This window comes from Lynx rufus, unplaced genomic scaffold, assembly GCF_022079265.1.
Source record: "Lynx rufus isolate CCGP_SWC_20201006 ecotype Redwood Valley unplaced genomic scaffold, mLynRuf1.p SCAF_2, whole genome shotgun sequence".
Lineage (NCBI taxonomy): Eukaryota > Metazoa > Chordata > Mammalia > Carnivora > Felidae > Lynx > Lynx rufus.
Window position 1 is genome coordinate 150,785,158 of NW_025814834.1, and position 17,045 is coordinate 150,802,202.

The 17,045-nt window shown below is 40.4% G+C and overlaps 1 protein-coding gene across 1 annotated transcript in view; it reads right to left on the reverse strand.

Annotated features, from left to right (window-relative positions):
- Positions 1–13,591: 13,591 nt before the first annotated feature.
- Positions 13,592–17,045, reverse strand: part of DNAI3 (dynein axonemal intermediate chain 3) — a 71,537-nt gene continuing 68,083 nt past the window's right edge. Inside the window, exon 22 of the mRNA XM_047086037.1 lies at positions 13,592–13,735. Within this exon, the coding sequence (XP_046941993.1) occupies positions 13,592–13,735 (144 nt within the window). The remainder of the gene's footprint in view (positions 13,736–17,045) is intronic.

The following is a 17,045-nucleotide window of genomic DNA, read 5'->3' on the forward strand; positions in this document are numbered from 1 at the left end:
GGAGAGTTTAAAATTCCAACTTCGGAAAAATACAATGACCATTAAATTCAGAAAAGGGAAAGTGCCTCACATTCAAGACATTTTTGTGAAAGTTAGGAGAGACCGCAAGCCTGCAGCTCACTTTTTCTCATAGCTGCAGATACTGAACAGTGACCCCTTGTTCTTGACCTTTGTTCAAGAAAAGGGCTGCAGGTTGCCAACATTTGCAGTCTCTTTTTGACTAACTTTCCCCTGCCCTGTAGCCATTGTAATGCTCACGTTTTAACCTAAGGGCAAATTTGAATCATTAGGTAAGTGACAACAGCTTGTCTAAACTGGTAGATAAGAAATGTCAAAGCATAAGGTGCCATCTGTCCCAGGTTATGAATCTATGTTTGAACTGTACTCAGTGTCAAAACTCACCTGTAAAGTCAACCAAACTATAAAGGAAGGCATGTTATTGTCTTTTTTCCATTGACATCATTCATTACGAACGTTTTCAAATGTAAAGAAAAGTTGAAAATTATGCAGTGAATGCCCATATATCTACCAGCTAGATTCTATAATTGTAAGCCTTTTGTTACATTAGTTTGATCATATATCCATCTATCCACCATTATCTGTCTTAATTTTTGATACATTTTAAAGTAAGTCACAGACTTCAGTTTACTTCACTGTAAGTGTCATTTTGGAAGCCAAAAAAAAAAAAAATGGAGATGAACTTGTGTGATTATAATTAACTCCTAAAAGAATCACAAAATATGTGAATTTACCACAAAACCTAGATTTCATCATGGTTAGAGAGATCTAACATGGCTATTAATAGCCTCTAAATTAATGTATATTTTGGGTATCTTTTGATCTTTTCCATATGACTTTTAGCTATCCCAGACTACTATCATTCACAGACAACCTTCAGAATTTCTATCATATTCAAGTACCATGTGTAATATTTTCTTATTCTCTCTAAAAAATTTTATTTTCAGTTAAATTTATTTTTAGAGTACAACTTCATATTGCTATCATAAATGGAAAACCAGTATGATTTGTCATAAACAAGTTGGCCATATTTTTTTTGTATACACAAAAGTAAGTTCATATTGTATACCTTGGCTTGCATACTAAGGGAAATACCAAGTTATAGCCCCCATCCTTCCCCCTTTCCTTTCACAAATATTGGGGCACAAGAAAAGTCAAATCTGCTTTGGAGATTAGACACACAGATGATATTAGGCTGTTCTCTTTTTAAGGGACAAAAACACTACATCTAGACTTGCCTAAGCCTCATCTTGAGCTGACAATGGCGAGAGAGAGCAGGGTGAGGAAGGGTCTGTCTGAAGCCCATCTGAGATTGTGTCCCGAGTGGAACACATTCCTCATGAGCCCTGTGTTTGTCAACCCCAGCTGCTCTGCAGACCCCACACTGGCAGGAACAGAGCCAAAGCCTAATCCTTGCAGCTTGAGGTTTGGGGACCTATCAGAGCCATGGCTCTGACCATATTTTCTTTTTCATTTTGTTTCCTCTTATTGTTTTAACCCTCTCCTACCAACCTATCTTCCCCAAACCCCCTCTATGTTAACATAGGTGTGGTAGGAGACCAACAACATACCTATTTTTCCTTCCTGAAATTAGAACCAAGACCTAGGAGCCAGACATATGGAGATCAAAATACCAGATTTACCACGGATGAAGGTAAGCTCTAGAATATAACTTGGGTCTGTGACCAATTAGGCTTCTTCCTACATTACCTGTGATCCGATCATTCCCACCCAATCACTGTAGAGTTAGTTAAAAACAAGCCTCTCCTGGCAGGGGTACAACTTTTCAGTGCTAAAAAACAAAAAACAATTCAAAAATGTACATATTACAGATAGGCTGGCCCTGTGGGTAAGAGAACACAGAAGGCTCCCAGGCAAGCAAGCTCAAGTCCTGCTCAGTTTACCAGTCAGATGAGTCAATCTTTGTGACTTGGAGAACAGTTAAGTCAGGGAGGCAGAGAAAAGCTGGAAGCGATCCTCTCATACTCCTTCCTCTTGAGAAATGAAGTTACCTCCCTTTTACGGAAACAGGAGAGGTACAGGATGTTATTCCCTAACAATTACCTTCTATTGCTTCCTCCTATAGTGACCAAATGTCACAGGATGAACTTTGGGATCCTTTGTCAAATGGAACAGGAAATAGAAGTGTGTATTGGCAGCCAAAACCAACATGCAAGGATTTTCCAGGTAATTGCTAAGCAATGGCTGCCATTGGGCATCCTGGTCAACGGGCAAAGTGGCCAAAATTGGGCATATTCTTGCTTCTCTTGATAAAATTTTTTCCTCCTCAATCTGCTGTGGACATGTGCCAGCTCTGGTGCCTTGAGCCTCAGGTACCACGACCAGTCTTGCCTTTTCCCACTGTGCCCAGTAGCAGAATCTGCCTCCTCCTCTGCCTATAAGTAAAATTTACCTTCCATTTGGTTCTGTATAAATACGCAGTCTTATCATCTGATTAAGACACTAGGGTGTCGGGGTGCCTGGGTGGCTCAATTGGTTAAGCCCTGACTCACACGGTTCAAGGGATTAAGCCCCACTTTAGGCTCCATGCTGACGGTGCAGAGCCTACTTGGGATTCTCTCTCTCCCTCTCTCTCTGCCCCTCCCCTGCTCATGCTCTCTCTCTCTCTCTCTCTCAAAATAAATAAATAAATAAATAAATAAATAAATAAATAAATAAATAACATAAAAGCATTAATGATGGTAGGGTTTATTTATACTTTATTTTAAAATAGGAGTTTATTAAATGTAAAGAGTATGCATATGAAAATATTAGAGAAACTCTTTTGGTTTCTCTCTGTTTCTTCTGTTAACTCTCAGCTCCCTGGATGCTGCTGCTACAGTTGCATGTCATGTTTGCTTCCAAAAGACTGCCAGGTTTTTTATTAACCATCTCAGTTGCCCTCATCTGCTTAAATCCTCAGTCACCATGGAATATCAGTTAAGCCATTATCAGCTATATCCATAGTGCAATTACACAGGGCCTGAGTCACAATGGGGTTGAACTCTAGTAAATCACCTAGCGGAAACTTTATAAAAGTCAGAGTAAGTCAGAATTGCATGTGTAAATTAACATAAATATACATACAAAGGCCAAAGCAACCTTGAAAAAAAAATAATGACTTTGGAAGACCGACACTATCTGATTTTAAGATGTCTTTTAAAGCAACAGTAATCGCCCCGCGTCAGGCTCTGGGCTGATGGCTCAGAGCCTGGAGCCTGTTTCCGATTCTGTGTCTCCCTCTCTCTGTGACCCTCCTCCGTTCATGCTCTGTCTCTCTCTGTCCCAAAAATAAATGAACGTTGAAAAAAAAAAATTTTTTTAAATAATAAAAATAAAAAAAAAAATAAAGCAACAGTAATCAAGACAGTATGGTATTGGTGTCAGGATAGACAAATCTACAGAACATAGTGGAGTTCAGAAATAGACCCTACATATATGGTCCACTGACTTTTTAAAAAAATTTTATTGTTGAAGTATAATTGAAATGCAGTGTTATATTAGTTTCAGCTGTACAACATATTGATTTGACAATTCTGTATATTACTCAGAACTCACCACAATAAGTGTAGTCACCATCTGTCACCAGTGTTATTTACAATATTGTTGACTATATTTCCTATGCTGTACTTTATATCGCCGTGATTATATTTATTTTATAACTGAAAGTTTGTATCTCTTAATCCCCATCATCTGTTGTGCCCATCCTCACCGACCCACCTCGTCTCTGGCAACCACCAGTTTGTTCTCTGTATTTGAGTCATTTATTTGTTTGTTTTGTTTTTTAGATTCCACAGATAAGTGAAATCATATGGTATCTGTCTTTCTCTGATACACAACTGATTTTTTACTAAGGCAATACAGTGGAAAAAGGACAGTCTTTTTGAGAAATAGTGCTGGAATAATTGGATATTTATATGCAAACTCCCCCCACACCAAAAAAACATTGATCCATATATAAAAATTATACCATACGTGAAAATCAATGTGAAATGGATCATAGACTTAAACGTAAAGTCTGGAAGTATAAAACTTCTAGAAGAAAACCTCGGTTATGCAAAGATTTCTTAGAGAAGTCAACAAAACATAAACTATAAAAAACCAAATTGATAAATTGAACTTCATCAAAATTAAAAATTTCTGCCCTTTGAAAGACACTATTAAGAGAATGAGAAGATAAACCACAGACCAAAAGTAAATATTTGCATGTATCTGGTAAAAGATTTGCATCCAGAATATATAAGGAACTCTGAAATCTCAATTACTAAAAAAGCAAAAACAAAGAAAACCCTTCAAGAATAATGAACAACATATGTGAATAAATACTTCATGAAAGAAGACATGTGGATGGAAATAAACACATGAAAATAAGCTCAACATCATTAGTCATTAGGGAAATGCTAATTAAAACTGCAATGAGATACCACTGCACACCAACTAGAATTGCTAAATTTTAAAAGAGTGATCATACTAGTGAGAATGAGGAGGAACTAGAACTTTCGTACACTGTTGGTGGAAATATAAAATAGCATACCTACTTTGGAAACATTTGGCGATATCTTAAAAAGTTGAACACATATACACCATATGAGCCAGACATTCTACTCCTAGATATTTATCCAAGAAAAATGAAAACATATGTTCATAAAACAACTTGCACAGAAATGATCATAGAAGATTAGTTTATAGTAGCCCCAAGCTGGAAACCATGAACCCAAATGTCTACCAAACAAATTGTGGTATGTCCCTACAATGGAATACTATTTAGCAATAAAAGGTAATAGAATATTAATACACAAAACAAGAACGGATCTCAAAAGTGAAAAAATAAGACAAAAATAAGTTCATACCGTATGATTCCATTTATATGAAGTTATAGAAAATGCAAACTAATCTATAGTAATAGAAAGTTCTGATTGAACTAATATAATGCATGTTTGGATAATGGTTATATGGTTACATGGGTGTATACATAATTAAAAATTAAGTTAGCTGCACACTTAAAATGTGTGCTCTTCACTGTTTGTAAGTAATAGTTCAATAAAAAGAAGGATAATAAGAAATAACGAAATGCATGTTTCCTGTAGTAATTCCAACAATACAGAAGAGCGTGTAGTTGAAAGCCCATTCTTCCAAGCTCCTCTTGTCTTCTCCTCATCTCGTACTTAAATGCAATCCCACTCACCAGAGGTTTCCAAAATTCACAGTGTGATATTTATTAAAGACTTGTATCAAATTTTAAGATACATTTTTACTAATTTTACTGTGTTTTATATTGTAATAATTTGAATACATAGCTTATTGTCTTACTGGATTATATGCATTAAAAGCAGAAAATACAGTATGCTTCTTTATAATTCTTTTTTTCTTTTAATTTTTTAACATTTATTTATTTTTGAGAGACAGAGTGTGAGCAGGGGAGGGGCAGAGAGAGAGGAAGATGCAGAAACTGAAGCAGGCTCCAGGCTCTGAGCTGTCAGCACAGAGCCCAACGCGGGGCTCCAACCCACAAACCATGAGATCATGACCTGAGCCAAAGTCGGATGCTCAACTGACTGGGCCACTCAGGCACCCCTGCTTCTTTATAATTCTTAAACAAAGTAGGGATAGAAATAAATAAATATCCTATTTTGAGGTAATTGCCATAGTTATGGACACATTATAGGTAACTAACATTCACTGTGTTTCAGACAATCCATAGGGAGTTTTCTATGATGTATTTCACTTAATCCTCACGAGAACCAAAATGAGGTGGTTTTTCCAGTTACCTGCTGCTGCATAACAAACCATACCAAAACTTAATGGCTTTAAATAATGACAAAATTTACTTTGCTGACATGTTCACAAACCTGAGTTTAGACAGGTCTTGGCAGGAATAGCTCATGTCCGCTCCAATCAGCAACAGCCGGGGGAGCTTGACAGCTCAGGCCTGGAATTATCTGAAGGCTTGTTCATGCCACATGTACGGTGGTTGGTGCTGGTCACTGGCTGAAATCTTACTTGGGGTTGTCAACCAGAACACCTCCATGTGCCCTGTCCATGTAGCCTGGGCTTCCTCACAACATGGTAGCTGGGTTCCTAGGGTGAGTTTCCAATGAGAGAGCCAGGCAGAAGCTGTATCTGTGTCGCCCTTTATGACCTGAGTTCAGAAGTCATTCAGTGTCATTTCTGCTGCATTCTATTCTTTGAAGAAACCGCAAAGTCACAATTTCAAGGAGAGGGGAAATAGAGGCTATCTCTTGATGGGGCTATGGCAATGTGGGATGGGAAATTTCGCTGTGGCCATTTTTGAGAATTTATTTTGCCACAGCAGAAACTTGTCAAGGTTAAATTACTAAAGCTTGTAAGGGACTGAGTGCTCAGAATTGTCTCTAATTCCAAAGCTCTGATTAGGATCCAGATAGTTGTCTTACTTTGTGACTTTGAAAACTGTTAGTATCACATTGTCAATTCCTGTTATAGTCTCTAAAACAAATTCTTATGAGCACTGTTCATTTCCTATAGGAGGAATACATAGAAATCATTTTTTTAATGTATGTGGATATTGTTGCACTGCATTAGATGTTAATTCATTTTAGGGCATTTTGAAAATTCTTGGTAGCTTTATTTACTCATGGAACAGGAATAGCATCTTCCAGGAAGCAGAGGTGAGAGAGAGCATAGAATGTGTGGAAAACAGTGTGGACTGAAATGTCTGAAGGGGAAGTAGAGAAGCCAAACCTGTAAAAGAAGGGCTTAAAAAGCAAGCAGGGCTATGTTATCAATAAAGAACTTGCACCCTATCCGGAGGGCAAAAAGGGCCAGTTGAAACGTTTTAAGGAGGGAAATGATGGGGTCCAGATTTGATTTTTAAATGACCACTCTAGCGTTAGTATTGACTATTTAATAAAAGCATGGGATTTGGAGTGATATGCCAATCTCAATTCACCTGCTTACTGAACAAGCTGGAATTTGCTTGGAATCTAGTGTATGGTTTATAGATAGAGGTATTTTCCAATATAAGAAAGTTGTGTTTTCTTTTGATATCTTTAGTTATGTTTCTAGGGTCTTATTAGATGTGCACAGATTTAAGTCCAATTCCTGATTTCCAACTAACTGTTGTGCACATGCGTTCTAATGAGGCTGAGTATTCTCTAATCCACCTGCATTCATCATGATGGGCTCGGCTATAGAGTGGTGACAAATAAACCCTGATACATCAGTTGTTTAATACAATAAAGGTTTATTGACTGCTTGTGTAAAGTCTGAAACAAGTTGAGAAACTTTACATTATAAACATGGCGTCTGAAACACATAACAGTTGGATCCATTCAGTCCAGAAACTTCATTAAAAGTGAAAAATAATTATAGATCTAACTAATTTACTAAAGCCAAAATAAAGCAGACACTTGCTGTATATTAGATTTGACTTGGTGCTGTTTTCTTTCCTTTTTTTTTTTTTTTTTTTTTGAAAAAATTTTTAAAAGGATAATTATTCTTAAAAACATGGCTTCAGGGGTGCCTGGGTGGGTCAGTCGGTTAAGCGTCTGACTTTGGCTCAGGTCATGATCTCACAGTCCATTGAGTTCCAGCCCCGCATCGGGCTCTGGTCTGATGGCTCAGAGCCTGGAGCCTGCTTCCGATTCTGTGTCTCCCTCTCTCTCTGCCCCTCCCCCGTTCATCCTCTGTCTCTCTCTGTCTCAAAAAAAAATAAATGTTAAAAAAAAAATTTTAGGGGCGCCTGGGTGGCGCAGTCGGTTAAGCGTCCGACTTCAGCCAGGTCACCATCTCGCAGTCCGTGAGTTCGAGCCCCGCGTCAGGCTCTGGGCTGATGGCTCAGAGCCTGGAGCCTATTTCCGATTCTGTGTCTCCCTCTCTCTCTGCCCCTCCCCCGTTCATGCTCTGTCTCTCTCTGTCCCAAAAATAAATAAACGTTGAAAAAAAAAAAAAAACTTAAAAAAAAAAATGTTTTAAAAAATGGCTTCAGGGGGCGCCTGGGTGGCGCAGTCGGTTAAGCGTCCGACTTCAGCCAGGTCACGATCTCGCGGTCCGTGAGTTCGAGCCCCGCGTCAGGCTCTGGGCTGATGGCTCGGAGCCTGGAGCCTGTTTCCAATTCTGTGTCTCCCTCTCTCTCTGCCCCTCCCCCGTTCATGCTCTGTCTCTCTCTGTCCCAAAAATAAATAAACGTTGGAAAAAAAAAAATTAAAAAAAAAAATGGCTTCAGGGGACACGTGGGTGGCTCAGTCTCTTAAGGTCTGACACTTGATTTTGGTTGAGGTCATAATCTCACGGTTGTGAAATTAAGCCCCACATCAGACTCCATGCTGGGCAGGAAGCCTGCTTAAGATAAAATATTCTCTCTCTCTCTCTCTCTCTCTCTCCCTCCCTCCCCCGCCCCCGATCCTCCCCTCTCTCAAAATAAATACATAAATAAAATTTAAAAAAATATATGGCTTCAGGCTGGAAGAACTATTTTGAATTGACAGGGAAGAATGTGAAATCTCCTATTTTACATTTTCTTCCCTTCTCTTCTTTAAGAAAAAAGAATAAAAACAGCCCAGAATATTGCATGTACAAGTGACTTAGAGAAATCTTATCTTCTGTCCTTTTAAGTTTGGAATATTGGTATTATTGCAGGGAAACACAATCAGTTACCATACTGCATATATTTTCAATGTCATACTTGTGAATAAGAGAGCATTTGGAAGCAGTTACACTTATTTATTTTTTTTTTTAACCATCATTTCCCCAATAAACCTTTAAGGTTAGTTTCTTTGGTGTTTGGGATTCTACTCTGATGGTGTGCAGTTGTTTTACATGGCCTGTGACCCTCAAACAGCTCATCAGCCATGGAAGGAATGAATTCATCACACAGGGTTTAATTTGCCCTTCACTAAGATATTTAATTTCCGCCCTGGGAGCCTTGCTCAGTTACATGGTATCTAACCTGGTGATGGCAACCTAGCAACTGGGTGGAACGTGGCCTACCCCAAGCAACGCTCAGGGGTAGAGGGCACAGGGAAATGTTAATTATTTACAGTGGTGGATTAGTGAAGCTGTGGGAGTTTACCCAGGCCACTGACCACCATCTACTGGAGCCAATAGCTTTTTCATCTGAAGTGCACCCAGATGATATGGTTATGAGGACCCAAAAAATATGCTCGTTTAATTATACAACATTTCTGAGTGGGCAAAAAGCAGCTTATAAAGCTGAATGGTAATTAAATTTAACCTAAAAAATCAAGTATTATTAGAATGGTTAATTATCTAAGTAGCCATAGCATTTTAAGTTGTGCAAAAAATAGAGCTGCTGTTTAAATTTTAAATAGTATGTCCAACCTGTCTGGTCTCATATTAAAATGGTCAAGGCTAATACTGGACTAGGTGTGCAGAATCACTGCTTACAGCATATTTGAGTGTGAGAGACATTAGCATTATTGTTAACAATAATAAAATCAGAGATTATTACATAGGACCAAGAAGAAACACTATGTTTTCTCTGGGGTGTGTGTGTATGTGTGTGTGTGTGTGTCTGTGAGACAGAGTACCTGAGGCTAAACAAGAAAAGGAGGCAACACTTATTAAGCACCCACTGAGTGCCAGTTATTTTATACACATCACCTTTGGGTGAGGTAGCTATAATTATCCCCTATTTGCAGGTGGTATAACTAAGACTTAGGGGACAGTGCAGTTTGCCTAGGGTGATGAGGCTGGATCCCAAAGCCCTTTTTATTTTCACTACAACGCATGTCAGATCAAAAGACTGAAGTGCAGAAACAGAAGACTTACCACAGGGCAGTTAGGAAAGAGTGGGCAGCCGGGGAAAGGACTGGAGCCATGGGAACTGGAAGGAGGCACACCAGTTATCTCCATTTTCATTCATACCTAGTATTCCCACATCTTCTATTATAGGAGGTTAACTTCTCAGCTTGAGCCCCAGTGTGAACTGAAGAGCCCTCGGAGAGAACTCATCCCAGAAAAGGGGGAGACAGCACACTGCATTGGCCTGAGTTCCAAAGCCTCGGAGTCCGAGAAAGGTGAGCATTCTGAGTAGTCTGACCCATCCCATCCGAACCTTTTTCCTTCCCTCTCTCCTTCCATACACATCAGACTTGCAGTGAGGTCTAAAGGCTCTCCCTGGTTTCTTTCGTTCTCTTTACCAATAAATATCCTGTACATGTAGTCTTACCTTGGCATTAGCTTCATGCTGAACCTGAACTGACACAGAGTCATTGTCCCATCCCCTTTCTGCCATGGTACGGGCCATTAGGCAGCTCTAGTATATTGAGAGAAGGGAGCCTTGAGTGCCTGCTGGTTGTAGGCTTGTTTTTGAACATATGTGAGTCCTTCATCCCAGGAACTACAGGACACACCTGGGGACACTTTGAGATACCAGATAAGTGGGTGGGGCAAGATGCCATGAAACTTGGGCTGTGGCTGTTTGTGTGACCCCATTGGTGGCCATAGGCTGGTGAGATGATGAGGAAAATTAAGGTTATAAACACACAATAAAAATATCATACTGAACTGATGATAACTGCTATTATAAGCAAGATAAACATGAACCCCATGTTTAGTTTCTATAGCAAGAATATTATAATCATGTTGTACATGTAAATTAGGTAAAGTAGAGGCAAAAATTTACTGCTTGCTGTATGCTAGGCACTATACTAAGCTCTTTATTTGATAACCCTAAGGCAGACGCTTATTCAATATCCATTACCCCCTTCTTCTATGCTAATAAAACCCTCTTTTGTTTGAGAAAACAATGAACCAGCCCCAGCTAATGGCTTATGTCACACAATCATGACACTCCTGTTTTCCATGGTCCCAGCTTCTTCTGCCCTAAGAGGTGTCCACACAACTCAGTTCTGTCCAGGAGACCTGAGCAGAAGTCTGCTGGGGTGGAGACAGAGGACTGAGTCATGAAAATGCTTCTCCTAGAAGACTACAGTAGCAAATCCCTCACCCTCTTCAGATCTTTGCTCAAATGTCACCTTCCCAGTGACACCTACCCTGAACACCTGTTTAAAATTGTAGAGCCAGGCACAGCGTAGGACTCAAAACATTATGTTTTTCTTTGGGGCAAGACATGGAAAAAAAATAGGGAAAATTGCCAGAGAAAGTGCAGAATAGCAAGCACAAATGCCCCGGGACAGGAACATGCCTTGTATATTTGGGGAATTGGAGGGGGCTGGCATGACTGGGGTGCTGTGACGTAGGTGAGGAGAGAGAGATGAAACCAGAGTGACAACGGACAGCTTGATCGATCACACGAGGGCTTGCCGGTCCCAGTAAAGCCTTTGGCTCATGCTCTGAGTGAGCTGGGAAGCCAAGGAGGAGTTGAGAGGAAGAATGACAGCCTCTGCCTTTCATTTAAAAGTGCTGTGTGGCTGCTGTTGAGACAGATTGGAGGGGGCAAGGGTGGAAGCAAGGAGAACAGTTAGGAAGCTACTGCGAAAAGCCAAGCTGGTGATGGTGGTAGCTTGGATCAAGGTGGTAGCAAGGAAGAAGGAGAGAAGTGACCAGGTTCTAGATGTATTTTGAAGCTGTTGTCAACAGGATTTGCTCACGGATTGGGTATGGATTGAGAGAGGAGAAAAATGATGGATGATGTCTAGGTTTTTGCCTGAGCAACTGAAAGCAAGGTAATTAGGAAGACTACAGTGAGAATGGGTTTTGAAGGGAAATCTAGGCCCTCAATTTTGGACATGTTTAAATTTGAGATGTCTATTATATATCCAAGTGGAGACATTAAATAGTCAAACGGATATACAGTTCTTGCTTTTGTGGGAGAAGTTCATGCCAGGGATATAAGCAGTATCGGAAGCTATGAGATTGGATGGATTTACATAAGACATAAGTGTGGGTCAGAAAGCAAGCAAGCAAGCAAGCAAAGAAAAAAAGGGAGGAGTGTTGGGAGGGAGGGAAGGAGGGAGGGAGGAAGGAAGGAAGGAAGAAACAAAGAAACAAAGAAAAAAAAGAAAGAAGGACAGGGAGAGAGAGGAGGGTTGGGAGGGAGGGAGGAAGGAAGGAAGGAAGGAAGGAAGGAAGGAAGGATACATGAAAGAGAAAGAAATATAGTTCAAGTGCAAGGATGAGCCTTGGGACATTCCAATAATAATGATACTAACATGTGCTGGGTACCATCACCTTATCTGCAGGTCCTCATTTACCCCTTGTAAAAATGTTGCAAAGTAAATACCCTCACCTGACTGGATAGTAGGGGAATCTGTTTCTCAGAGATAAGTCATCTGTCCAAAGGCACACAGACGGTTAAGTGCTATTATCTACCTGACTTTGGAGATAAATAAATTTGAGTTTAATGTCCTCCAGTAACTTAAATACTTTGGCATCATCCTTTGTCTTGTATTCCCCATCCACCCAGCCTTTCAGGTCTATTTTCACAGTAAGCTTCCGTACAGCATGTGCTAATCCCTTACCTGGAACCACCACTTATGCCTCCTAATAGGATTTCCTGCCATTCACTTCTCCCCACCCTAATCCATCCCTTATCTTCCTAAAAATAAAGCTGATTGTGTCACCTTCCTGCTTAGCCCTTCTATTAATTCCCCATTATTTGCAAACTATAATTCAGCCTCTTGAGTTTAGGTCCTGGGAACCTTCACAATCTGCCTCCAAGCTACTTTTCCAGTCTCATCTCCTGCTACCCTCCCTGCAAACTCACCTCCCATGCCAGTTACTTTCCTGTGACATTGAACCTCTGGTTGAGACACACCAAGCTCTTTTGCAACTCTGTTTCACATGCTGTCTCCTTTTTGTGCCCATACTGGTTAACCATCCCCCCCCCCCCCCAGTACAACATTGACTGGAGGACAGACCGTGGGCACTGTGTCTTGTTCCACATCGTGGAAGAAAACTTTCAGTTTTTTGCCTTTAAGGACGATGTTACTGTAGGATTGTTTTAGATTCCCCCTTCTTTTTGTAACTGCTAGGAATTTATTGTTGTTTTGTCATGAACAGATGTTGAATTTTATCACGTGTTTTTCTGTGTCCATTTGGTATCATAAATTCTCTCCTTTAATCAGTCACTGACTTATTTTCTACTGTTAAATTAACCTTATATTCTTCGGGTAAACCCAACATGATCTTTATGTAGTATCCTTTCTTTTACATATATTTCTAGATTCCATTTGCTAATACTTTATTTAGCACATAGCCCTCCCATCTGTCAGGGGCCTGGGGAGAGCAGTGTTTGGAGGGGCAACCAAACCAACTTGATAATTGGGAGCAAAGTTTGATTTCCATTTCTCTCTGGGATCAGGGGCTCTAAATGGATGTCAAGGCCTGGGGGTGAAGGGGATGTCTGAAGCTCTGTGTTACTAGGGGAAAATGAAACTTTCATTATTGGTAACCTTCATATTCAGTACAAAGTTCGGTACACATTCAATCCAAAAATCAAAACAGATCTTGTTGTGATAAATCAAGTTTTAATTTTAGTGAAATAAAAGGCTAATACTTACAAATAAACCTATTCAATGTTTAATTTCCTAGCTCACCTTACATAAAAAATAATGAATAAAAAGAAAACAAAGTCCTACCAAGGCCCCAAACACCCCTGCAGAAAGCCTTTCTACATCAAGTCCATGAATGACATCGTCTCTGGCACTTTGATGAGGCCAAGGTTGATGAGGGTGTTCTTTTCCAGTTCTAAGTAATTGTCATAGTCTGCTTTCAATTCAGCCTCCATCTGTTCTTTTGACTTCTGATATGTTTTCTAGGGTGAAAAACCAAATCATGCCAATAAAACATTGACAGCTAGAAATACCAAAGGAAAGAAGGGGCTAGTTTTGAGCAGTTGGCATAGCCGCTGCTCTCTGGGAGGGGTTTGTGGGAGGGCATCTGTGGCACAGTAGGGAGAGTAGCTGCTGGCTCCCAAGGGGGAGTGGCAGAGATAGAGTGGAGAAGTGTGTGCACATTTCCGTGGCTCAGGAAGCCTCCTGCTGGAGGCCAGTTCTCCATCGTGGCCTGCAACTCTTCTCTAGCAGTGCTCCCATGAAGGTCTCCTCATGGAGAACTGAGAAGTGGGTAACACGTGGCCCTTTGACACCTCTCTCCAAAAATAAAAACAAAAACCCCTTTTCTAGTCTTCTTCCTCATGACTCTTGGGTCCCTTGTGTAGCCTGGAGTGTGGGTAATTGACTAGAGGTTGCAGAAGTCTTTTGAATTCCTCCCACTACCAAGTCCTGTGTAGGTGGCATAGCTTATGGATCACATGGAAACTGCTACTTTTTCCAGCTTTGGGTCTCCAGCTGAAATTTCAGTTAGAAAAATTCCCATTTTATGTGCTGTTAGAGCTGTGATTGCTATTATTTTTCAAGAGGTGAGCTGTATTCAGACTCGGTGTTTGCAAAGAGATAGGTGTATGGTTTTCCTCAGATTTGTGGATCAATGTGTACAACCCAATCCCTGGCAACGGCAGAGCATTCATTCAGACAAGCCTTGCTGGATGGATGTGTGTTCTTCCCGTGCCTTCTGCAATAATAGCAGCGAATGCTTACTACCGTTTTCTCTGTGCCGGTTCCTGGCTAAGTGCTATAAACATTTTAACTCATTTAATCTCTGCTACAGTCCTCTGAGGTTGTTACAGTTTGTTCCCATTTTCCCTTTTATCAGCAGTTGCTCCTTAGAAGATATTTCTCACAACATTAGTTGTTTTTCCTTGGTGACAATTTTCATGTTCTAAATGTAACAGAGGAGCCCTTTTAAACCCATTCACTTATCCCCAATCTAGTTCCAGAGAAAATTTGACAAGTGGTAGCTCTACTTAAAAGAAGGTACCATGGGGGTGCCTGGGGGTGGCTCAGTCAGTTAAGCGTCCAACTCTTGATTTCAGCTCAGGTCACAATCTCACCATTTATGCGTTTGAGCCCCTCATCAGACTCTGTGCTGATGGTGCAAAGCCTGCTTCAGATCCTCTGTCTCCCTCTCTCTCTGCCCCTCCCGTGCTCTTGCCCACGCTCTCTCTCAAAATAAATAAACTTAAAAAAAAAAAAAAAAGAGGGTAATATGTCAAATGGAAATGAACTCAGTTACAAGAAGTTGGAGAGGTTTTGGAAACTCAAGCACATCATTATACAATTTCAAGATATGATTATTATAATATTTAGGTGTTTTACAAGTATTTTATATGCAAATTAATTTTGGATTATCCACCAGTCTACTTGCTTCCACTGATGTGGATAATTAGGAGCTGTCGCTATGGTATTTAAACACTGACAATAATCATGGATAATTGCTGGCGTAAAGGAAGGTTGTCAGGTTATTTTACACAACAGAATTTCAATCGGTATTTGTGAGTGTGCAAAAGAACAGAAGAAGGCCAATTTTCTGTAGCAAGGGAAACAAGGGAAAGTTAATTAGTTGGTATTCTTTCATGCCTTGTGACCACTAAACCATGTTTTTGAAATGAGGCCCCCTGTTTTTATTACACTAACATGTGTCTAGCAATAAGTGATAACGTTAACATTAAAATTTCCACATGCTCATGCTTTTAATTGAGACCCAAGGTCTCACATGAATAACAGTGTTGGAGGAGGTTATATATTTGGCTATAAGGAATCTATAAATGGGATCAGTGGTGAAATTGCTGGTGACAAAAGGCCTAGGAAGGGAAGGAGCAAGAGAGAAGTAGAAATACAGACTGACATGACCCCTCGTGACAAAGAGAGAAGAGCTGAATTCACAGACTATTTCAAGGCCCCACTCCCAGTGGGTGAGGGGAGACCAATGGAGTGACAGAATTCATATCAAACAGAGGCTGGGAAACAGGAAGGTGAGGGGCTTCAGAGCTTCGGTTTCCTTTCTGGTAGAAGGATGTGTCCTCTACCAAATTCTCCTCTATCTCAAACTTTGTAGCTCCCATATATTGTATTATAGTAAAATTCATATCTATCTGTCTATATACTGGTTCCCATTTACTGAAAGTCTACTATTTGTCAGGTTCCTGAACTGAAAGCCTAATCCTAAAAGGTGGTTATCAGTATTCCCATTTTAAAAAGTTTATTTTATTTTATTTTTTCAATATATGAAGTTTATTGTCAAATTGGTTTCCATACAACACCCAGTGCTCATCCCAACAGGTACCCTCCTCAATACCCATCACCCACCCTGCCCTCCCTCCCACCCCCATCAACCCTCAGTTTGTTCTCAGTTTTTAAGAGTCTCTTATGCTTTGGCTCTCTCCCACTCTAACCTCCTTTTTTTTTTTTCCTTCCCCTCCCCCATGGGTTTCTGTTAAGTTTCTCAGGATCCACGTAAGAGTGAGAACATATGGTATCTGTCTTTCTCTGTATGACTTATTTCACTTAGCATCACACTCTCCAGTTCCATCCATGTTGCTACAAAGGGCCATATTTCATTCTTTCTCGTTGCCACATACTACTCCATTGTACTAAACCACTTGTACTAAACCACTAGTACTCCAATGTACTAAACCATTGTACATAAACCACAATTTCTTTATCCATTCATCAGTTGATGGACATTTAGGCTCTTTCCATAATTTGGCTATTGTTGAGAGTGCTGCTATAAACATTGGGGTACAAGTGCCCCTATGCATCAGCACTCCTGTATCCCTTGGGTCAATTCCTAGTAGTGCTATTGCTGGGTCATAGGGTAGGTCTATTTTTAATTTAAAAAAGTTTTTTTTTAATGTTTATTTATTTTTGAAAGAGCACGCGTGAGAGAAAGCATGTGCACGAGTGGGGGAGGGACAGAAAGAGGGGGGACAGAGGATCCGACATGCTGACAGCTCTGACAGCAGAGAGCCCTATGCAGGGCCCGAACTCACGAACTGCAAGATCATGACCTGAGCTGAAGTTGGATGCTCAACCAACTGAGCCACTCAGGCGCCCCGATACTCCCATTTTCAAGACAAGAACTGAAGCCTGGCAATGATACGAGCCTTGCTCCAGATCTCATAGCTGGTGGAACTGGGATTTGAGTAGTGGTGGAACTGGGATTTGAGCCCACGTGTCTTGATTCTTTCTGTATTCCACTCTTTTTGCGCTACCTGTTTTTCTTTT